The 24,364-nt window shown below is 37.1% G+C and overlaps 2 protein-coding genes across 4 annotated transcripts in view; one reads left to right on the top strand and one right to left on the bottom strand.

Moving 5' to 3' along the window:
- The window catches only part of IFT80 (intraflagellar transport 80), a 125,780-nt gene extending 115,696 nt beyond the window's left edge, over positions 1 to 10,084 (bottom strand). For all 3 annotated transcript variants that reach the window (XM_068547384.1, XM_068547383.1, XM_068547385.1), the window contains exon 1: positions 9,972 to 10,084. The gene's annotated coding sequence lies outside the window, so the exon portion shown is untranslated. The remainder of the gene's footprint in view (positions 1 to 9,971) is intronic.
- Positions 10,085 to 10,485: 401 nt separating this feature from the next.
- SMC4 (structural maintenance of chromosomes 4) overlaps positions 10,486 to 24,364 on the top strand; it is a 34,205-nt gene continuing 20,326 nt past the window's right edge. The window contains exons 1-9 of the mRNA XM_068546182.1: positions 10,486 to 10,589; positions 11,722 to 11,865; positions 12,756 to 12,934; positions 13,310 to 13,501; positions 15,054 to 15,230; positions 22,170 to 22,334; positions 22,608 to 22,735; positions 23,206 to 23,346; positions 24,012 to 24,162. Coding sequence (XP_068402283.1) covers positions 11,727 to 11,865; positions 12,756 to 12,934; positions 13,310 to 13,501; positions 15,054 to 15,230; positions 22,170 to 22,334; positions 22,608 to 22,735; positions 23,206 to 23,346; positions 24,012 to 24,162 — 1,272 coding nt within the window. The 5' untranslated portion in view covers positions 10,486 to 10,589; positions 11,722 to 11,726. The remainder of the gene's footprint in view (positions 10,590 to 11,721; positions 11,866 to 12,755; positions 12,935 to 13,309; positions 13,502 to 15,053; positions 15,231 to 22,169; positions 22,335 to 22,607; positions 22,736 to 23,205; positions 23,347 to 24,011; positions 24,163 to 24,364) is intronic.

The following is a 24,364-nucleotide window of genomic DNA, read 5'->3' on the forward strand; positions in this document are numbered from 1 at the left end:
AATAAAAGCTTCATTTTTTTTCTTCTGAATGAACGGAGAAGCCAGTAGAGTGATATTATCTGACTTAATTTTTTAAAGTGTCACTATGGATGACACTATGGATGGTATGACCAAAAAGAAGCAAAAATGAGCAAAACTGGAAGCAGGGAGGCCAGTTAGGATTTCAATAATCAGAAGAGAAATGAAAGTGGATTGATGAGGAAGGCAGTAGTGGTACAAATAATATGAAGCAGTCATATTCTGAATATATTTTGAAAGAAGATTCCACAGGATTTGTTGATGAATTCAGTTTAAGAGAAAGAGGAGTCAAAAATGACTCTAAAGTTTCAACAGGTACAAAAGAGTTGCCATTTACTGAAATGAAGAAAACTAAGGGAGGAACAGGTTGAAAGGGATGATATAAAAATTCTGTTTTGGGTATGCTAAGTTTAAGGTGCCTATTAGATATCCGAGTAAAGAATTCAAGGAGAAATTGGATATACGAGTCTGGAGTCAAGCAAGAGGTCAGAGCTGGAGATATCATTGAGATGTCAGTTTGAGGGTTATCAGCGCAAAGATCATGTTCAAAGCCATGGGATGAGACTACCCAGCAGAACTTGAAAAGGTAGTAGCTTCAGTGGCCTAGAAGTCCTACTGAAGCCTGAAGAATTGTCAGCATTAAGATTCTAGAGGAAGTAAACTAGAGAAAAACAAGTGGAGATATACAATGAGATGCTTAAAACAGATTTTGGGAGAGAGTAGAGATATTGGTAATGATGAAGTAGGTTAAGACTGTCAAAGTGGGTGGCCAAGGTCAAGGAACTGAGAGGCCAGGGAACGGAAGAATTGATTTCAGGATGTTAAATCACTGAGAATAATGACAAGAATAGTGGTGGAGATAGACACAGTTACCCAGGTGCTAAAATACTATTCACTGAACAAGGAAAAAAGCAGAGATCTGTAGACGACTACAAAAAGGCAGAGTAGATAAGTTTGATCTCACAAGACTTATCTCAAAGGGACTAAGGGATTGTAGAGAGGAAAGGGGAAGACAATCAGTTGTGCAGAAACACTAATGAGAAACAAGGCCCTCTGACACATGGGAGTCTGGAAGGCAAAACAGCCTCCATTTGAAACAGCCAAGAGGAAAGCAGTTTCCTTAGGAAACAACCAGATTTAAGTTAGACTGTGAAGTTAAAGGGTAAAACTATGAAGTTTTAGAGTAAAGGTTGAGAACACAGATTTGGCCAATGACATACTGTGAGTTCCAAAAGGTAGAGTAGTAGGATTTAAATGGTGAAGAGCTAAGAGTTTGGGACAGATGGTGGGAGATGGTAAAAACAGCCAGCTGTCCTCTTTCATTCATCCCTACATCTGTGGTAGAAGAATCTGAATTTTTGCTGCATACCTGGCCATCCAGAATAAGATTACATTTCTCAACTGCCCTTGAAACTGGGTGTAGCCACATAGGACATTAACAATTCTTAAACCCAATGGGGATATTACAACACCATCAACCTCGTGGCCCAATCTGGAACTTATATCTTGAGGGGGGTAGATAACTCTACCCAACAGTATTGGTTACCCACAGTGGTAATATGAAAAGTAAATGAGTTACCTCTTATAAAATCCACATTATTACCTCTTATAAAAGTTATATAAATCAGCATTATTGGCAAATAAAAACTTGGAAAATAAGAGTAACCCTCTCCCTGTCATGCCATCAAGACCATATATAATGCAGCAACAAGATAGAAGGAACCAAGATTCTTGACCTTGTAGAGAGTCCTATCAGTCCTATTTAGTCTCTTAAGTGATAGAAAATAAAGTTTTATCATGTTTAAGTTACTGTCATCAACAGCTAAACCTAATAATGAACTAATGCAGGGAATTAAGAGTCTTGAATGCGGAGACGGAGGTAAACAGGGTTGTAAGGTATGATGGAATAGTCCCAATGATCGAATAAAGGAAGGTGTATAATCAATTTAAATTGTAGCCTTCTTCCTGGAACTGTTGTCTTAGGTGGTTTGTACTGTTGATGAAGAGTTTTATAAGACAGGAAAGGGCAGTCTTGCTAGGACCACATGTAACTCTGTGGGAATTCCTTTTCAATCCTGCTAATAAGGTTGTTAGGATTTACTTTAATAGGCAGTTTAGGGAGGGAAAGGAATTGCAGAGTTATAGAGGGAAAAAATATCCCCAGCCTTTTCTCCTAATTTCCCTAACCTTAAACTGTGCACTCATCCTTGTACCTCTACTGTATCTGTACTCACTGCCATGGTGATCTCACCCAGTTTCATGGCTTAATATGTCTAAATTTATTGACTACCTAGTGACAACTCCCAATTTCATATCTCCAGTTCAGACCTCTGCACTGAATCCCAGACTTTTATAGCTAACTGATTATTTGACAACTCTATTTGAATGTGTGACATCTCAAACTTAAGATCCAAATCAAACCCCTGATCTTTCCTCCAACTTTGCTCCTCCCACAGCCTTACCCATCTCAGTAAATGGCAATTCCATCCTTCCAGTTGCACAGGCCAAAAACCTTGGAATCATCACTGACTCTTCTCTCACATTCCAAATCCAATTTGTAAAAAACAAAACCTGTATATATGATCTATCTTCAAAATACCTGATTTTCATGACCCCCACTACTATGGCCCCAGTCCAAGGTGCCATCATCTGTTAACCTGAACTATAATAGCCTCCTAGTTGACCTCCTAACCCCTCACAGTCTATGCTCACCATAGCAGCCAAAGTGACTTTTAAAATAGGTCATGGTGCTTCTCCACTCAAAACTCTCCAATGGCTTCCTGTCTCACTCAGAGTTAAAACAAGGTGTTTTTTTGTTTTGTTTTGTTTTGTTTTGGCTGCATTGGGTCTTCATTGCTGCGCACAGGTTTTCTCTAGTTGCAGCGAGCAGGGGCTACTCTTCACTGCGGTTTGCAGGCTTCTCATTGCGGTGGCTTCTCTTGTTGCAGAGCACAGGCTCTAGGCACGCAGGCTTCAGTAGTTGTGGCACACAGGCTCAGTAGTTGTGGCTGGCAGGCTCTAGAGTGCAGGCTCAGTAGTTGTGGCGCAAGGGCTTAGTTGCTCCATGGCATGTGGAATCTGCCCAGACCAGGGCTTGAACCCATGTCCCCTGCATTGGCAGGCGGATTCTTAACCACTGCACCACCAGGGAAGTCCCTGAAACAAAGGTCTTACAATGGTGTTCAAAGCCTTTATTGATCTGGACTCCTATCATGATGGTTAATATTATGTGTCAGCTTGGCTGCAAGATGGTGCCGTTATTTGGGCAAACACAAGACTAAACGTTACTATGAAACTATTTTTTAGAGGTGATTAACACTGACAATCAGTTGACGTAAGTAAAGCAGATTACCCTGCATAATTTGGGTGGGCCTCATCCAATCAGTTGAAAGCCTTAAGAGCAAAAACCAAGATTTCCCAAAGAAGAAGGAATTCTGCTGCCAGACTACAACACAGAAATTTTGCCTGAGTTTCCAGCCCTAAGACTAATGACTTCAACATTAACTCTTCTTTCTCTGGAGAGCCCTAATAGACAACATCATTTCTCTGACCTCATCTCCTGTTTCCTCTCTCTTTTCACTCAAACTGCTCCAGGCACACTAGGCTCTGCATTTTTCTTCTTACATACTATGTAAGAAGCATGTTTGGGGGCAAAGGAGAAGGAACCAGTGGATAGGGATCGATTGGCAATACTATAGAAACAGAAGATAACTAAGACAGCATGGTCCCCTATGAAGTCATTTGACACATTTGATCAAGGACACTGATAATGGGGTACTTCTTTTTGTAAACACTTATAAATTGACAGTTCACAGAAACATAAATACAGATGGTCAGTGGGCAATCAAAAACATGAAATAAGGCACAGTCTCAATTTTAATTAAAGAAATGAAAATGAAAACAACTAGATACCATTTTTCTGTTGTCAAAGTGGCCAAATGCAAAAACCCAGCCAGAACCCAGCCCTGGCATACAGAGAAACAGTTAGTCACATACATTATTGAAGAGCAGGAAAACTGGTGCTAACGGTCATTGATTCTTTTGTTCCCCCCACCACCAACACTTTTGACTACATTTTCTACCTTTGGGGAATTTCCTACCTTATAAATAAAAAACAAATTATTTCCTCTCTAGCCCTCCTTACAGCTAGGACATAGGCAAATTACCTAGGCTTTGCCAATCTGACACACCTGTGTCGTATTTTGAGTTAGAAGCTACTGATTCAAAGGAAGTATATATAAGGAACCTACCCTGGGAGGAATTCCTAGTCATAGGAATTTGTCATATACATATAAATGTACATCAAGATACATATACAAACTATACAAGCCTGTTTATTACAGAACTCTATACAGTACTATCAAAAACTAGAAATTTAAATATTCATCATAGACTACACACGCATGTTCCAGATATAAGTATTTATAACATGGAACAGAATTAGAACCAAGAAAATAGAATTAAGAATTAATGTTAAGAATTAGACTAAACGTTATGCTAAATGAAAGAAGTCAGTCACAAAAGGGCAGATACTATATAATTTCCCTTATATGAAGTATCTAAAGTAGTCAAATTCATAGATACAAAAAGTAGAATGGTGGTTGCCTGGGGGGAAGGAGGAAAGGGGAGTTTCTATCTAATGGGTACAGAGATTCAGTTCTGCAAGATGAAAAGAGTTCTGCAGATGGATGGAGGTGACAGTAGCACAACAATATGAACGTACTTAATGCCACTGAACTGTACACTTAAAAGTTGTTAAGATGGTTTACAAAAAAAGAAAAAAGAAATGAATTAGATTTAAGAAATAAAACTAAAACGTAAAAGCACTAACAAAATGAGAAAAATTTTAGGCAGGAAAGAGGGAAGGTATGACTTGTCAGCAAGAATGTACCTATAGATAAGAGGTAGCAGAAAGCCTAGGAAGTAAACAAGAATGTGTAGGAGAGATAAGAAATCCAAGAGCTAGATCACAAGTGCATTTATACCGAGTTCTGTTTGGGTCATTTGCATATTGGCTAACGCTTGGGTGTTGATATTAACAGTTGAAATTAATGGTTTGCTGATGACTACCCAAGGCCCTATTTTTAAAAGTACAATTTTTATCAACAGTTTTCCAAATTGATAGCTCTGATTAGACTCCTATGTCTCTTTTCCAGTAAAGAGAGGAGGGAGAGAGAAGCAGATCTTTTATTCAGATTGGTCCCATCATAAAACCACTTGTAGACTGGAGCTGAGATCTCTTATACGGCAGGGAAGGCAGAGGCAGGTTCACCATTTCCAGGGACAGGTTATTCAAACACCTAACAAGCAATGGAACAGGCTTACGAATGGCAGTATAGTTCACTTACTAAAGATCTCCAACCTCCACGCCACTCCACTTCCTGTGGGTATCTGAAGTGTATGTATTGATATATGCAGTGGTATTTACATTTCCTTGCAATTTTAGCTATAATTAGAGCTAGCTCTTGCCAACCGTACTTTAATATTATTCACATTGGTTATATTTATAATCCTTTTGCAGGATGGCCTAATAAATTCTAGCCAATAAACCATGTGATTCACAAATTTAAAAATAAGTAGTCATCTTTAATTCATCCTTTTAATTCATCAACTAGCATAGAAAAAATCACATTCAACTGATAAACTAGAGTGCTGTGCAACTATTTAAAAAATGAGATGAATCTATGTGTATTGATACAGAAAGATGTCTATAATATGTTAAATGACAAAAACAAAGTATACAGCAGTATTATATAACTCAATCCTTTTTGTGTTAAAAAAAAGGGAGGGATATATATTCAAGTTAGTGGATACTAAAACATTTTTCTCGGAAGATATGCAAGACACTTAACGGAGACCTTCATGAGGTTAGGGACACTGGGGTGAGAAGGAACTCTTTTAATTTTCATTTTATATGTTTTTATACAGTTTGAAGTTTTTATCATGTTCATAATATTTTACCTATACATTTATATTTTTAATATAGAATTATCTGAATGATAGGATTATGGCCCAAATTTGCTTTCTTCTTTATGCATTTCTGCATTAAAAAAAAAAACCTAATAAACGTTATTTTTTCATAAGATCACCATTCTCATTCTCTTTGCACTTTCTGTTGCATTTGACCCACTTCTTACTGAAACTCTCACCTAGAGATCTTCCAAATACTGCACTCTGTTTTCTTCTGTATACAAAATGGGGTTAATAATGCCTACCTCACAGGTTGGTTATGATGATTAAATGCGATAAAGTAGACATGAGGTTAAAAAAAAAAGGCATCTTACAAATGTCCAGTAGAGTGTCTGAAACATAGTAAGAACTTAATAATTGTTAGCTATTTATAGTGAAAATTGGTGTCTTTGTCACCCTGCATATATATTCACTCTTTTCCTAGCTACAAAGAATTTCTTCTTGGAGCACCACTTCCTCACTCTTAGCCCATATGGCTTTAATGGAGCTAGCACGAGACTTAGGCTTAAGTCAATTAGAGATCTCCAATAGAAACTTTTATTTAACTAAAAGATGGGGAAGAAAGACACTTCTTAACCCCTAGGTCTTTAAGTTTAGGAAATTTGAGGCTAGAGTTACTGTAACACCTTACCACGGCAAGGGGAGAGCCTGGAGGTGTCAGAGACCACTATGTGAAGCCTGAGAATAATGCCAAGACAAGGAAATGCAAAGCAGAACAAAGAAAGAAACACAATCCTAGTGTCTTTGTTTGAACACTGAATCCAGTTACACTCACCTAACTTCTTGGTTATGGAAGCTAATTTTTTTTTTTCTCAAGACAATTTGGATTGGATTTTCTGTCACTTGTAATCTACAAAGTCCGGATTTTCTGTCACTTGTAATCTACAAAGTCCTATCTGAGACATTACTATAATTATTTCTTCTTCCTATATTCTAAGAATGTACATTCTCTAGTGCTATCCTCTCTCTACTCACAACCTTAAAAATCTAATCTATTTTTAGTGTCCCAACTATTCTTGTAACTCTATCCCACCCTATTTTCTCTCCTGAACTATATTCTCCACCTCTAATGCCCACTGTATATACCTTTCCTAATCTCAACCTATATGAATAAAAACAAACTCATTTTTCAAAACAGTCCATCCCCCAAAACTGCTCCATTTCCTCACTTCCCATTTTTTTCTATGTTAAGATAGGTGAGAGTTTCAACAAGACTAGTGTTCTAGGGGGCTTATATTATCAAGAGGAATATTCATTACTATCTCTCCTGTCTCTATATCCAATTTATTCATCTTGAACAATATTCTCTAAGTATTTATACATTACTTACATAAATTCATGTTTATTCATTTTGATTTATTATTTAATGTCTAATTAATCCAAATATTTACAATTAATTATAAACTTTGTTAATATTTTAAACATTTACCCACAAATCTAATTTCAGACTTTATGAAATGCTGTAACCACATTAGAAGGTAGACAAAACACATATTATTATAATGATGACAAAATCTAACTATGCACTTAAAGAATTGCAAATGTTAATTTTAATTCTATTCCAATTTTTCCCCTTGAACTTATTCTTATTTCTTCCTGTGGGGTACAACTTTTTGAAATATAAAAAGTAAGCGTTCTCTTCTCAGTCTGCCTGAAATTATATATAATGGTTGTTAGTAGATGATTTTTGACGAGAGAGATGAGACTTGGTTATACTTTCCAGGATCACTGTAACCTAGTCCATCCCAATTGGACCAGCTTCTTTTTATCCAAAGTACTGGCAGGGATCAATCAAGTCTTTATTTCTTGTGATCCTAATCTCTTCTCAAATCACTTCTTCACTTTTTCTGAGTGTCCTACTTTCACTCAAGATTTGTCTCCACTGTAGCTGTTTGTTATGAATGTCTTTCCTATGTTATACAACCTGGTTTAAGCCTGTTTAAAAAATATTTATTCTGAGTGGAACATGGCTAGGTTCAACTAAATCTAAAGCTATTGGTCACTTTATTGATTTACTGAAATTACATTTCTTATCAGTCACTAAGACCAATCATTATTTACAGCAACCATCAAAGGCAGTAAAACTAGGATTTATTTGTGACTTATCTTTCTTATCCCCTCATCACTAATCCAGGGATTCACAAAAAATAGAATCTGACTAACTTTAAGGGTTCAGACTCTTAACCATTAAAATCTACAAAAGCTATAGATTTTCCCCCAAAATGTGTCCAGATTTTTACCTTTCTACTGCATAGGCACCTCCTACATGGAGGACTGGACAGTCATAATCTAACTAAGCCATGCCTGATCTCAGTCTCTTTCCCTTTCTACACATCCCACATAACTACTGTTAATTTTTTTTTTTACCAAGTCATTCCTTAGCTCAAAATTTTTCTAATATTTTGAAAACATCCTTGACCTGGCTTTCAAAACCCTTCATAAACTAATCTTCTAACTTGACATCCCATTATACTTCCTTAGCACATACCCTAATAAGGTCAATGTCATAAACACAGCAGTACCAAATGCATATAGTGTGTGTGCTAGACAATCATAAACAATCCTATGAGGTAGGTATTATATGCTGGTTTTATAATAAACAATCTCAGAGATTGATAAATTGAGTAAACTAAGCATGTAGCTAAAAAAATGATGAGATTTGGGATTCTTGTTATCTGTAACATCTTTCTACTACATCATGCTGTCTCCCATATACATAACTCAATTTGGTCTAGTCTTTGCTTTTTTCATGGTTAATATCTCTCCAACTCAGTTTTAATAGTGTTTTACAGACTGCAAAATTCCAAAAGATTCCAGATGTTTTCAAAGAGAACTGATTGCTACATTTTCTGGTACACCTACCAGCCAATTTTTTTTTTTCACTGAGCTCTATTGTCTGTAGTTTGTCTTATGAAAACAATAATTTTTTTCAACTTCAAATATAAAGGTATATTACAATATCAAGTCAATGTTTATTCAAATCACACCAGTCTCCCAACCTCACCAAATTCTTACACTTGAGGGGAGTGTCCTCCACACCTCCTCTTGAGAAACACTGAACCTGAATATGCTCCTCAGGGCAAGAGTCATACTTACTTAGAATGACAATGTAAATTCATTCATAAAGCAGATTTATTGGGCCTTGAGTAAGCCAAGTCCTAAGTATGCAAAAGTTAAAAGGGGGAATAAAAGAGGCTCCCAGTTCTCACTGTCAAGTACTTAAGAGCCGCTGAATAAATGCTTGTTGGACATAGTCAAATCAATTAATGGTTAACATCGTGAGGGATTAGGACCACGTTTGAGAACCTGATCAAAGTTCTGGGAACACCAACTCCCCAGAAAAATTCACAAGCACACAGAATTTTGTATACAATTTCGAGGTCGGGGGACGGGGCGGGGGGGGGGGGAAGTGGAGAAGAGGTGGTATGAACCCCTCTGAAGCCCAATCACCTACCACCAGATCCACAAACTCCTGGTTAAAAACCTACTAGCAAAACTAGATTCTCTGGGAACAGGAATACTTGCTTAATAATCCTGATTATGCCTGACAGTGCAATGTATACAAAAGCTACTTAAGAAATATTTGCTGATCAATAATTTTCTCATACCCAGACACCAGCAAATCGTTTCTTCCATTACAGAGTCTTTCAGCCAAATGATTTTAAAAACGCGAAACCCCCTCTCACTAGTGACATTAATGACCTAACACCAATAATTCGAAATCATTATTTTGCTTTTCATTACACGATCATTCACCAATCCAGGTCTTCTCTTCTCCTTGTTGCCCCTCTACTCCCTCCAAACTCAGGTCTTCCTCCTTTTCATCCCAAAAGCTACGTCCAGAGCCGCACCGCCCCCAGGGAGACGGAAAACAACTGATGCTCCACTCCGCACACACCCTCATAGCAGGGAAGGTGGATCCAGTAATGGCTACAACTTCCAAACCCTTTCCTCACCTCTCGCCTAGAGGTAAAGAGATTTACCTTAAGTGCCAGGAAAGCGGTGGCGATCGTACTCACAGAAGTGGGACCAGTTACCAAGAAGCCTCGGACCTCCCAGTCACCATAGCGACTCCTAAGAGCTAAGCTCACTCCCTCTTCCCGCGATACTTCCCTGACGGGCGTCACCCGAGCAGGCCCTAGACCCCGCCCCTCAGCGAGCTCGCCCTCTCCTTAAGGGGCGTCATTGGACGACTGAGCCTTGCCTTTAGCTGTGGGCGGAACCCCACTCTATTTTTTTTATCTTTTTCAAAATTCTCAAGGTTTTTTAAAACATATTTTTTATAAGAGTGCTATTGCCGTAGGCCCACGGAAAACATTGTTTCGCTTTTCTTTTTCACTTAATAGAAAACGTCCCCTGCCGCCTGGGTCCCGCCAGCAGTTCGCGCATGCGCGTAAGCGACCAGAAGATGGCGGCGATAATCGCCGCAGTTTTTTCAAATTAGTGGTTCCCAGAAAGCATTGCGCGCATTTGTAACGAATTTCCGTTCGAGTTTGTATTTTAGGCGCCATTTTCGAGTGAAGGACCCGAAGCCGAAACACCGGTAGGAGCGGGGGGTATGCAACCGTTTCCAACCTTGGTCTGAGTGGACTATCCCGCAGGTAAAATACTTCTTTTCCTGATCAGGTTGTCACACTCTTACTTCCTGCCCCGTCCGCGGGCTCCTGGAAAGTAGAGGCCTTGAGTTGGAGCAGCCGAAGTCTAGGCTGAGGCTGCCGCCGGGAGATTTCTCTCGCTGTCACCCCTCCCCCCTCGGCCGCTCCCCGGCAGTCGAGGCTCCCGCGCGCTTCTCCCGGGCGCCACTTCTCTGAGCTACATAAGCGTTGCTCAGGAGACTGGGGGCCCGGGGTGGGGGGTGGTTGGGGGGAGCCTCTCAGCCTCGCGGACCTCTTCTCAGAAATCTCGGTCTTGGTCGGACTCTAGCGGGGCCCCCTGCCCATCTCACTTCCCGCAAGGGACTAACCACCGGGTCTGAGCCCTTAACTGGTGACCTTTCGTAGTTTATTGTCCAACGGGATTCTGCCGCGGACCCCGGAGGGACAGACCCCTGCCACCTAAAGGCGATTGAACCGGAGCCGGCGCTGCCGGCTTCCGATTTGAAAATCGCGAGTGGTCGGACCCGGCCGGACTGTAGAGAGCAGACCTCAAAGCCCCCGGGCCGTCCGCTGCGCCGAGGGCTAAATGGCGGGGAGAGGAAAGTGGGCGGCTCGCCGCCAGTTGGGTCTTCGCTGCTCTGGGAAGAGGTGATAGATAGCACCTCAAACGAACTCTTGTCTCTCAGAATCTGTGCGCTTGCATCCGTAGCCCAGAGAGCGTGGGAATGTCCGCAAATGCTAGCGTATGGGAATTGCTACGTTTAGAAATTACATTAGAATAGTCTTTCACACTTATACTGTGGGCGGACGGCGGGGGGCATTAAAAAGTAAAAAGAACCTAAGCAGTTGCTCTATTCTTGCTTGATCCCCAAGCACGTCTAGGTTTTCCCACTTGCTTAGGACTTAAGAAAACGAATCCCGCCTTCTTGGCACTTGAGTTTTTTGTGCCTTCTTTCTCGAGGACCCGCTGGCGTTGAGCGGGGTTTGACGACGGGGCTCTCGAAAACGGGTGGACGGAGTTTTCCCCGAGTGGGACGGGGTGGGGGGCTGAGCCCGTCTCACCGCGGGGCCGGGGTGGGGGAAACGTACCGGCACGGGCCCGCGGCCCGACTTGCTCCCGGCTCTCCCTCGGCCCCAGCGACCATGCCCCGTAAAGGCACCCAGCCCTCCACCGCCCGGCGCAGAGAGGAAGGGCCGCCGCAGTCCCCGGACGGCGCCAGCAGCGACGCGGAGCCCGAGCCGCCGCCCGGCCGCGCGGGGAGCCTCGCGCCTGCCACCGCAGGTGAGTAGCCCTTCGCGACGCCGCGGGCAAGCGCGGGGGAGACCCGGGTGCATCCGCGCCCAACCCAGGACTGGCTGGTGTTCTTGGGCGCGGACAAGAGGGGCTGCGGGGTTGACATCTGAAGGTCCGGTAGAGCCGCTCAAGAAAGCGATTTGGCGATTTTCACAGATTAGCCAATGTGCAGTATCGGTGTAACGGTGCCGGAGGGGATGGGGGCGAGTAAATAGCTTCAATTCTGAATTTCTGTTCATTGTCTTCTATTTCCATGGAAATCGACACGGTCAGCCACGAGCTAGTGGACTGTTTTTCAGACAGAGCCAACCTGACTGTATGTTATAATATGATGAAAAGTTTCTTGACCCTGTAATTTCACCTTCGTGGTCTTAAATTGCTAAGAGAAGATGATAATTTACTCGAAACTACCGTAGCTTTTGTGAGTCCAGGAACTGAATGACATGAAACCCCTGTGACAGTGTCTCTAGAGCTCGCGAGTGTCCAAAGTTAAGGTTCCAGGTTCTCACCGATACGGAGAGAGTTGGATCTAGAGCCTTAGGATTTAACCACCTGTTTAGACAGGGAGCAGGGAATCAAGTGGTTGTGGATTTCCCAGATTTGCGTGACGACGTAGTGTTTCGGCTCCTAAAAGGTATATTTCTATAGAATTTTGTGACTGGTGGCATTTCTTTCAAGAATTTCTTTTTTTATAAAACCATACCAAAAGATTCTCATCCCCTGTGAGTTAAGGATAATACTATGTTTGAGTGAAAATACAGATTCTTAGGTTTCATAAATAACATCTCTCCAGAGATTAGCAGGCAGTAGTCCTCCGAACTAATTGCACTAATGCAGGCTTTTTTCCCCTTGTTTTCCCTTTCCTTTGACTGACTTAGAGACTCCAAGTGAGGAAATAGATAATAGAAGTTTAGAAGAGATTTTGAATAGCATTCCTCCTCCCCCACCTCCAGCAATGACCAATGAAGCTGGAGCTCCTCGTCTTATGATAACTCATATTGTAAACCAGAACTTCAAATCCTATGCTGGGGAAAAAATTCTGGGACCTTTCCATAAGGTATTTGACCTTCTTAAAATAACCGTTGTAAGGTAATGCGTCTTTATAACAAAATGTTTCAATTTTGTAGTTATTGTATTTATCCTGATTGATTAAAAATACGGTATGTTTCTTATGCTTTTAACAACTGAAATTAGCTTTTGTTTATCTGGTTATTTTTTGGTACCTTTCTTTATAAAGTTTTCCTCACTGGATAGAATTGGTGGGTTTTATGTTTGAAAGGAGTATTTTCTCTTTATAAGAATGAATTTCGTAAAAAGTCTGAGTTAAAATTAGAATATGGTCTTATTTAAAGTGTTGAAGCTTGTGATATGAGACATGATATATGAAAACAGCTATCTTTAACTTTTTTTTTTTCCTGTTCTTTTTATGCAGCGCTTTTCCTGTATTATTGGGCCAAATGGCAGTGGCAAATCCAATGTTATTGATTCTATGCTTTTTGTGTTTGGCTATCGAGCACAAAAAATAAGATCTAAAAAACTCTCAGTTCTAATACACAATTCTGATGAACACAAGGATATTCAGAGTTGTACTGTAGAAGTTCATTTTCAAAAGATAATTGATAAGGTAAGGGGCTTTGTTTAGTTATTTGCAACTTCAAGTAAGGAACACAAAGGATTTCAATACGTTGCACATTTTATTATTTTTGGCTTAAATTGGCTCGTAAAAATTAGTATATGGTTAAAGCAGAACGAATATTTATTTCATTACCTCCATGACCATATTTTCTTTTTGAGGATTGGTGGTAGTGGCTGTTAAACTTAAAATATTGAAATTTTTAGCCAGGGAAATGAATTATAAGTAGCTCATAATAATGCTTACCTTTTTGGTGTAAAACATTGAGCAGTTTTAGTATCCCGAGTACCAAGTAAGCATTCTTTTACTATAAATTTTGGATTCATTTTTAAAGTTATGTTTTTATTGCTTTCAGATAAGTTACCTAAACTTGAAAATGTTAACAGTTTGACTAACTTTACCATCTCCCTTATTTCAATTCGCATTAAATTTAATGTTAACTAGTAGTCATCTGTATAGGTGATATGAAAGAGCTTTGCTTCAGTTTGAAGTACACTACCCTTTTAAAACAGGGAAGGGTAAGGTAACATGTTTGTTTTCTAGGAGACAATTATAGGTAACATGCCTATTTAGATTATTCACGTGGCTCTGTTGGTATTGGGATTTTTTTTCTCTTCTATTTAACAATTAACTTTGGAAATACGTGGTTCAGAAATGACTGACTGGAACCTAAAAATGACGCCCAAGCATCACCAGTAGAAAACTAATTACATAATGAAATGAGGATGTGATTTGGCCTCTAGGTCTTGTTTTGGTTTTGTTTTTTGTTTTTTTTTAATTTTAATATAAACAGCTTTAATTAAATCTACATGGTGGTATATATTTTAATTTTGTTTCTTAGTGCTTTTCTATTGTACAGTTTGGGTTGGAAAGTAGATTGGCAGTAAATCAGATTTGATTCCATTGCTTATTAATTACACTTGATTTGTGTAAATTTTAAAAACCACGATTTCAAAATGACATAGCTTTTAAAGGAAAGCAAGTTTTAATGTTAAAGCAGATTTGCACTTCAGTAGTTGTCAATTCTTTGCAATTTTTTTTACCTTCTAATGACATATTCTTCACCCAAAAAAGAAAAAGAACTAAGCTGTATCATCCCACTACTATACCTTCCTTCCTTTTTCCTCAAATCATCTCTTGCAGCTTTTTTTTAATGGACTAGTAATGTATGTAATCTGTCAACATGGTTTAATAATTTGGGTGAGTTTGTTTTGGATACAGTGGGATTCTTGTGCCCCTTCATCAATTCTTTTCTCAGTCAAATATGTTTTTAGGCTTGAAGGTGGGGTGTTTTCTTTTTTGTTTGTTTGGTTGCTTTGACTTTTTGGTTTTTGTGATCTATGAGGAAGGAATCAAAGAACTTGAAAAATTATTTCTAATCTTTGCTAAGATTAATTTTAAGAACTATTGTCAGTTTATGTGCATATTCAATTGAAGTTCTTAAGCCATAGAATTGGTTTCAGTATGAAGTGAGTGAAATTTGGAGCAAACCTCTGACTTAATACCAACAGTTGTTTTCTGGTTTTGTTTTTCCTCAAAACAGGAAGGGGATGATTATGAAGTAGTTCCTAACAGTAACTTTTATGTATCCAGAACGGCCTACAGAGATAATACTTCTGTTTATCACATAAGTGGGAAGAAGAAAACATTTAAGGATGTTGGAAATCTTCTTCGAAGCCATGGAATTGACTTGGACCATAATAGATTTTTAATCTTACAGGTAAATTTATTAAAGATATTAGAGGTTCTCTCGGTCTTTTTTTTTTTCTTCTTTTCTCTTTTTTCTTTTTTCCTTTTTTTAAAATAAAGTGTAAGGAATTTTTCCCTATTGGATGAATCCTGTATTTTTGAGGCCTTAAAGTACTGTAGCAGCACATCATGGTTTACATACTACAGTCAAGGTGCGAATCATTATTTGCTGCTCTAGAAATTTAAGGAAATCATTCAGAACTGTAATTTCATCATCATATGCTCATTTTATGTTTGGATGGACTGACATACTTGTTCCGCTCTAGCAGCACGTAAATATTGGCGTAGTAAAATAAATATTAAACACCAATATTATTGTGCTGCTTTAGCGTGACAGGGACATAGCAACTATTTATCGTTTCTGTTTGTATTTCTCTTTAAGATAACATTTTAAATGAGATTTGTTATCTTTTAATAGTTCTTTTCCTTTACTTTTGTTCTTGTTTGTCATCTCTACTATTATATACTCGAAAGAAAAAAACTCTATATACTGGGTGTTTCACAAATTTACCTGAGCACCTAACTGATTTAACTTTTTTTTTTTTTTTTTTTAACGCTTAGAATGGTCAATTAAAAGCTTATTCAAGCTCTTTGTTTTGTTTCAAATGGCCTACTTGAACCACTTCTGGAAGATCAGAAAGTAACTGATATTTCATTCTTAAGTATCACAGCTTTTAAAGTCTTTCTAAAGGGGTATAAAATTAAGTACCTGGTGTTAAGCTGATTTTTATTAGAAACCCTGTATTCTTTATTTGAGTAAAGATATTTTCTACCAGCGTTGCTTGGTAAGAAAAATTCCTTATCTTCTCTATGTCTTACCTTTCAAAAAAGTTCTTAGTGTAAAACATGGCTTTGTCAGACATATTAAAATTCCCTTTTGATTTGAGGCTATCTTCTTTTCCTTTGTCCTACCTACAGTCACCAAGAGCATAATAATAAGAGGAAAACTATATTGTTATATAGAAATAGCTGCTAATATTCTTTTTTTTTTTTTTTTAAGAGGAATGGTCCTTTTCATGGTAGAACGACAGGGGTGGTGAAGCTTGTTTTTTCTTTTTTAAAGGGAACGCTATTTATTTATTTATGGCTGTGTTGGGTCTTCGTTTCCATGCGAGGGCTTCCTCTAGTTGCGGCAAGCGGGGGGGCCACTCTTCATCGCGGCGCGCGGGCCTCTCACCATCGCGGCCTCTCGTTGCGGAGCACAGGCTCCAGACGCGCAGGCTCAGTAGTTGTGGCTCACGGGCCTAGTTGCTCCGCGGCATGTGGGATCCTCCCAGACCAGGGCTCGAACCCGTGTTCCCTGCATTGGCAGGCAGATTCTCAACCACTGCGCCACCAGGGAAGCCCCTGCTAATATTCTTTAGTGTCCTGTACTACTGATTTTAAACTAACTTGGGAATTTTGGTTTGATACTAAAAGTTTGATTAGTATGACTGAGTGTTCCCCGTAAGAAACTTATAAAGTGTTAGCCTCTATTTCCATTTTAGTCTATATTCTTCAACTGCTTTTTTTAAAAAAAAATGTTACTTTTAGACGTACATAGTGTATGTAGAAGGTAAAGAAATATTCTGGGATGACTTATGTTAATATCTTCAGTTCATTTGTAATACTTCTATAACCCAAACTTACTTTAAAATGGATGTTGGGAAATCATCAGCAGATATATTTCTAAATAAGATTTGAATTTACATAAATGTGGGATTAAAGCTGTGTGTGTGTGTGTGTGTGTGTGTGTGTGTTTTAATCAGATTTAACTTTTATGGACTTTTTATATTCTGGGATTTGATTTGGTTAATTATGGATTAAAGATGCCCCTTTAGAATACTAAATTTGATAGTGATACCATTTTGCAGGAACCTATCATTGTGTTTATCTTATATTTGCTGTTTATTTACTGTCACGCAGGGATAATCAAAGTTTTACACCTGTGCATAGACTCATCAAAATAGGCTGCGTTTTAACCCTTGAAAGGGTGATTTTTTTTCCCTTGATATTGCCTCTCTATACATAATTCAGTAAATAAAGGGAGCTAAATAAAGTAACTTCCCAAAGATGTAAATAAGAGTAGTTTTTAAATTGTAAACTTTATATTAAATATGTGCTTCTTAAGTGCCCAGGATGCTTAAGCCATTTGTCCTCATAATAATCTCAACCTTTTTATGTTATCTTAACAGTTACGTTGTTTAAATCATTTTTAATACCGAGATAAACTTCCCACGTTAACAAATTGAATTCCATTTGATTAAATTTACAGATAAGAACCTTAGAAACTCACCTGTTAGGAAGAAGAAACAGGGATTGGACTAGATAGAACTAATAATGATGCCCTATTTAAAAGTTTGAGGGAAAGTGACAGTGGTTTCTATGGATTTTTATTTAGTTCCTTATCAAAATCTTAGACTCCTGCACTAGAGATTTAAAACATTTGAAGGTAAGTAAGAATGCAATTTTCATTACCTTATCTCCCACTAAATAACATCTTAAAAACTAGCTGTGGTTTGGGAGGCTGGGAACTTGGAGACATCAGAATATCATCATCTAAGACATAAGTGATTACTTTGAATAAAATGTATAGGCTCTTTGGCCAGTGGTAGTGATTAACAACCTAAGTAATATAAATCCAGCTAAAGTGAAAACTTATTTTTAAGACTAAAAAGCACTAAAGTTTAGAAGTCCATAAGGGTAAACTTTTTTTTTTTTTAAGTATTTATAATGGTATAGTAGGGTCTTCAAGTAGGCATTTCTAGTATTTGAAGTCATTTAAAATTTCATCGTTGACTGTATGCTGAGATGCTATAAATGATACAAAAATGGTAGACTTCCGTTTCTTGTCCTTAGAGGCACTTATACACATGCCTTCCAAAAGTGTTAGATTATAATTGGCTGTTACGCTTTTTATGTTTGTACATTTCCCTGTTTATATATACCTTGTTCGGGAGCTGTTGTCCCATTGTTATAACTATCAGTGTAAACAAGTAGGGTTTGTTAGCTCTGTGTAGCATTTCATGGGTAGCTAGTTTTGTCACAATTTTCAACTTCATATGCTTTTTGTCTTCATATTATAAAATCTAAACTAAGATTTAAAACAAGAACCAAAATTTTTTTCTTATTGTTTAGTAATTTGGTGATTGGATTAACCGAGATCTGAGTTGTTACCTAGTCATCTCTCCCTTTTTCTTTTCAGTATACTCCTTCTAAGCCTGGCATAACATATAAACTTATTTGGATTCTGGTCTTTTAGCCTGTAGAAATAAGTCTGTGCTATATCAAAAGAATTTTAGCTTTATCAATAGTACTTTAGTTATCCAAAAGTGTCTTGTTCAACCGCCTCAACTATATGAAAGAAAATAGGAAACTACCCCTAAGCATCCAAAATAGATATCCAGCAGTCTACCTCCTAAAGCATTGTCCTTTCTGTTTATGCACTTATTTTAGACAGATACTAACCTCAGTCATTTGGTTTCTTGCCCTCTGTTAGTTCACAAAGAGCAATTAGAATGAAATTTATCAGAATAAGAGAAAGAACAATAACTTACATTACAGGGGAAAATGGAGAAAATAAAAATATTACCAAGGCAAAATAAAATTTCAAAGCCTAGTAAATCTGGGCCATTTAATTTTGATTCAAACGCCCATATTTACCTTAAACCTTCAGGTCTTATTAGGAAAAAAGCTTTGTTATAGCTATATACTATACTTCAGTTGCCTGTGGTTCTTGCTTGCTAAAATTTGGATTCTGTTTCGGTAAAGATAAAAAAGCATTGTACCTATTCATTCCTCTTAGATTTTTAAGGTGTATTCTTGTAAATTAGATTATTGAGGAATGCTATAAATGAATCACAATACCCTGGTTTGCCGTCCACTTCAATAAGTTATGGATTAGGCCTTGGATGTTATAAATATCCTCTTGAAGTATGTTTGCTATTCTTATGTTACTTTAAAAAACCACAGATGGTATTTCCACAGTTGCTTAGTATCTCTGATATAGTGTGAATATAAATTAAAACATAGGAAGTCACTAGTAAACAACAGTGAAAAAAATTGTTTAAAACCTTGTTTAGTATAATTAAGCTATAGAAAATAGAAATAACCATGTGGAGGCCTACAAAACTTTGCCAGCTTCAGATGGTAGCATTATAGCAACTTGAAACTTTTTTTTGTCTCATCATGCTACCACTACTTGTGATTTGGAGCTTTGAGTGGTAAGGTGACTTTAAATTCAGGTTGATGCTTTAAAATTATTTCTGAAATGTGTTGAAGGCATTGCCCTAAATTAAAACTATTTTCTATAATTTCACATGGGATAGGTACATTTTCTGAAATATGAGTGGTCCTCTAAGCAGACTGTCAACCCACAGATTATACATGAAATGACACAAAATGGAAAAAGAAGGAAGAAAACAAATAGTAGCAAGTAGTAAGGCAGAGGACATCAAGGAACAGGACCACAAGAAAGGTCCCAGGTTGTCTGTCATTGAAATACCACAACAGTCCTAATTGTCACGTGACAGGTAGAAGCCTAAATGTTCTAATAACCTGTTGATTCAATAGAGCTAATCTGATAATAACTGTTTTTTTGTTTTTAATGAATACCATATAATAAATTAAAACTGAATGTTATATGGGACTTGAGGTGGAACTATGTTGATTCATAAACGTCCTTGTCTTTCACTTGAAAATGTTTTTTTCTACTGGGCAACCTTGTTAGAATGAAAAGAAATCAGAGCTGTATATCCTTCATTTTAATTGGAAAGGGAGGAACAAGTAACCAAAAACAAGCAACCACTATGCTTTATTCAAAGCTAGGCAGTCTCCTAATGGTGGTATTCCATCTCTTCAATAAGTAATTTGGCCAGGAAAAGTGTGATGCCTTTAGGAATATTTTTATCATTCTTACACCAAATCATAACTTCTGGTTATCTGAAAAGTGTATACTTAAATAATACCTTATAGTGATTTGACTCAGACATGTAAGTTCTCTTGGCATGGTTTTTCATTTTTCTTAAGATAAGTGTTCAGATATTCAAATTGAATTAGGTAGAATATTAGACTATCAGGTGTCAGATATTTGGACTGTAAACACTAATACAAAAGAGTTAAACTGACTACCTCCAGATCAGTGATTCTCAGCTGGGGGTAGTTTTGCATCCTCACCCCCAGTACATTTAGCATTGTCTGGAGATAGTTTGGGCTGTTACAGCTGGGGGAAGCCCGATGCTGCTGACATCTAGTGGGTAGAGGTCAGAGATGTTATTAAACATGCTGTGATACCCAGCATAGCTCCCCACAACAAAGAGTATTCAGCCCAAAATGTCAGTAATGTTGCTGTTGATAAACCCTGTCTAGATAACAACTGAATAAGTCTCTTGGCTTCTTCAGTGGCTGGAGTCCCTGTTGTAATCCAAAGTTTTGGACACTCTTCCAGGCTTAAATCCTGTCTGAAACTTAAAATTGTTGTGAAAATATTTGGAAAGAACTGATAATTGAAAGCAGAATAAAACATTTTATATAAATAGCTATATATTTTAAACACTAATATTTAGTTAAAACTAATACATACACACCCAGGGTTGCAGAGAAATCTAAAAAATAACAGGCTCTTAGGATAACATTTCACTTTGTATTTTATAATCATGTCCTGTTGTCAAAGTACAGAAAAGTGATCATCTGTAAAAAATGTTTAAAATTATGCCCTTTAATGAGTAGATTTTTTTTTTTTAACGTGGAATCTTAGTTCCCCGACCAGGGATCGAACCCATGCCCCCTGCAGTGGAAGTGCGGAGCCCTAACCACTGGACCGCCAGGGAAGTCCCTAATGAGTAGATTTTAAAATGAGCTGTTTTATCCTTTCTTTTATCTTTAAATTTTTTTACCTTGTAAAATTATGTTGAGGATTTTGGTAAATATGACGCTTTGTCATTAGCAAGTTTTACCCCAGATTTTTAAGGTTCATTCATAAATACATATTGTAGATATTTAAATTGAGAAAGACTATATGCTTTTTTTAATATATAATTTTTAAAAATTTTTTTCAGTCTTTGCTATTTTGCAGAAATAGAGGGGTATTTTTTTTTTCTATTTGTCCCTTTTCTTCTGTTGTAATAATAATAGAGTACAAGCAGGCTACTGGTGTGAAGTAAAGTAGCAGCAATTTGCCTGAGCATTGTTCAGACAAAATTTTCTTCCCCATCAAACTAAATGGCTGCTTGGCAGTCAGCCTTGAAAGTTACTGATTGTGGATTTTTTTCTTCTTTTCTCTTTGTAATTAAACTGCATAAATACAAATATATAATGTTAATCTAAGATTTTAATTACAGTTCAAAAGTTGTTGTAATAATGATTGCAAGCAAAAGTTTTCCAATGTTGTATGTACCAGGATCTTTAGTTTCCAGTCAGTTGGATTTCTTCTATTAATATTATTACCATGAGAAATAGTAATATTTCCTTTTTCATTTAATGGTCTTGTTTTTAGAAAGTTACAGCATTAAGTTTGAGACATTCTTACGAAGCCCAGTGCTTGCTGAGGAACTCATAACACCAGGTTTATAGAGAAACCTTAATGATACTAACCATCTTGGGACAGGATTCCTACTACAGTTTAACCATGAAGGGTCTTTTTGAAAATTCTTTGTTTTAGAATAGGAGCTGTAATTCTGTTGTTAATAGTTAAAAATGTTGCCACAATGATTTAATTGTAGATTGTATGAATACTTTGCTGAATTTTGCTTAAAACTCTTGAGTATCAGTGGAGAGAACATTTTTACTTTTATCTTATTAAATGTCTTTAAGCCACTGATTTAAATCATTTAGTTGTTCATTACTGTTGGATTTGTTCATTGTTTCTAGTTCTCACTTAAGGTTGATGTAGCTAAACATATGCAATGAGTGTGAAATATTACTTTTTTTAAAGGGTGAAGTTGAACAAATTGCTATGATGAAACCAAAAGGCCAGACTGAACATGATGAGGGTATGCTTGAATATTTAGAAGACATAATTGGTTGTGGACGGCTAAATGAACCTATTAAAGTCTTGTGTCGGAGATTTGAAATATTAAATGAACACAGAGGAGAGAAGGTGAATCTTCTGTAGACTTTAGTTGTATTGTAAACCAGAATGTTTTCTGTATTAACTAATTTTACTGAGCCAGATATTCAAGTTATAGTCATAATTATTCAGGCAAAGTTTAGTGTTTTAGGTTGAATTTTATATTTTTCTTATTGGCTTTTCAGAGGAACATTGTTATATTAATGTAGTTTATATGTTTTTTATCTAATGTTGGCATATTTTAAATTCAGATTGCTCAAATACACTTCATATGAACAATCTCTACACTTTTAACTTTTGTAGTTAAACAGAGTTAAGATGGTGGAAAAGGAAAAGGACGCCTTAGAAGGAGAGAAAAACATAGCCATTGAATTTCTTACCTTGGAAAATGAAATATTTAGAAAAAAGAATCATGTTTGTCAATATTACATGTAAGTACCTTAATTTATCAATTCTTGTATTAGTTTCTGACAGTAAGTCTAAGCCCTTCTCTTTTCCCATATTAGAGAAATGTGAAGACCGAAGTTAAAAAAATTCTAAAAGTTGTTTTATGTGATGAATTCATTAAATTAGGGTTGTTTACCATAGTATTGAAGTTGACTTTTAAGTATCCTACTTCAAGTTGGGAGGTGGGTTCACAAGTATTACTATGCTTAATAGTTTTACATATACATTCTTTTGAATTCATATAATAGAAGATCTAATTTTGTTTATATGGAGCCTATTTTGTTCCTAATTCTAGCCTTGACCCTGGCTTGGTTTCCTCCTTCCCTGTCAGTAATCCTAGGTAATTGTTAATTGACTGTGGTTAAGAATACTTTAGAAACAGCTTATTTTACTAAAATAGAGAATTTTAGAAATGGTATTTTAGGATCTGTGATATCTTTTTTTTCCTCTCTAGTTATGATCTGCAGAAACGAATTGCTGAAATGGAGACTCAAAAGGAAAAAATTCATGAAGATACCAAAGAAATTAATGAGAAGAGCAATATACTGTCAAACGAAATGAAAGCTAAGAATAAAGATGTAAAAGATGTAGAGAAGTAATAATCTTTTGGAAAGTACTAAAAGTATTTAGATTATTTAATTACATTTTATTGCATGTATGTGTGTGTGTCTGTATATAAACTTACTGCCAGCACATGCGTGTAATACATTTGCCAGCATATAAAATGGTCTCCTTTTGCAAACAAAAAACTTAATTGACCTACATCTAGTTGATGATGATTATCACAGATTAGAGTGCCCAACACTGGTCTTAAAATAATGCAGGATGCTACCCCCTAGTGGCAGAACATAATAACACAAAACATCATAGCAAACATAAGCATTTAACCTGACAGGTTAGTTGTCTTAAAGTTTTCTCATTACCTTTCTCATATCAATCTTCAATGACACCAATATCCCTTACCTATGCAGTTTTCTTTTTTATTCTTTAAAATGAGTTTTGCTTATTTTTTATGGTCAAATTTTTCTATACCTAGACATCATAGTCATTATTTCCAATCCAGCTTAGAAGGACAAAATAACTCCTATAGTCACACATTTTAACAGCTCCCTCAAATATGGGTGGAGGAGAGGGTCAGCTTGAAACAGGATCCTACCTTATAAGAACTTGGATACATGTATAACCAGGCAAGGTATATAAGGTGGCTTTGAAATACCGGAATATCCAAAACAGTGACTGAGAATTTTCTTACTTTGCTAGGAAGCTGAACAAAATTACAAAATTTATTGAGGAGAACAAAGAAAAATTTACAAAACTAGATTTGGAAGATGTTCAAGTTAGGGAAAAATTAAAACATGCTACAAGTAAAGCCAGAAAACTGGAAAAACAACTTCAAAAAGATAAAGAAAAGGTAAGTTATAGGGGGGAAATTCTTAAAATTTCAGGTCTGAATATCACATGTAGTTTTTATTATTTTTCATGAATGTTCTTACCCCATACTACCTAAGAGAATGTGTTGGGATTCTGAATGTTAAGTGTTTCAGGATTTATCTCACCCTGATTTTTCCCCAAAGGGAAATCCTGTATCCATTGACTTCGAGTTTTAGAGCTTA

Source organism: Eschrichtius robustus, chromosome 6, assembly GCF_028021215.1.
Source record: "Eschrichtius robustus isolate mEscRob2 chromosome 6, mEscRob2.pri, whole genome shotgun sequence".
Lineage (NCBI taxonomy): Eukaryota > Metazoa > Chordata > Mammalia > Artiodactyla > Eschrichtiidae > Eschrichtius > Eschrichtius robustus.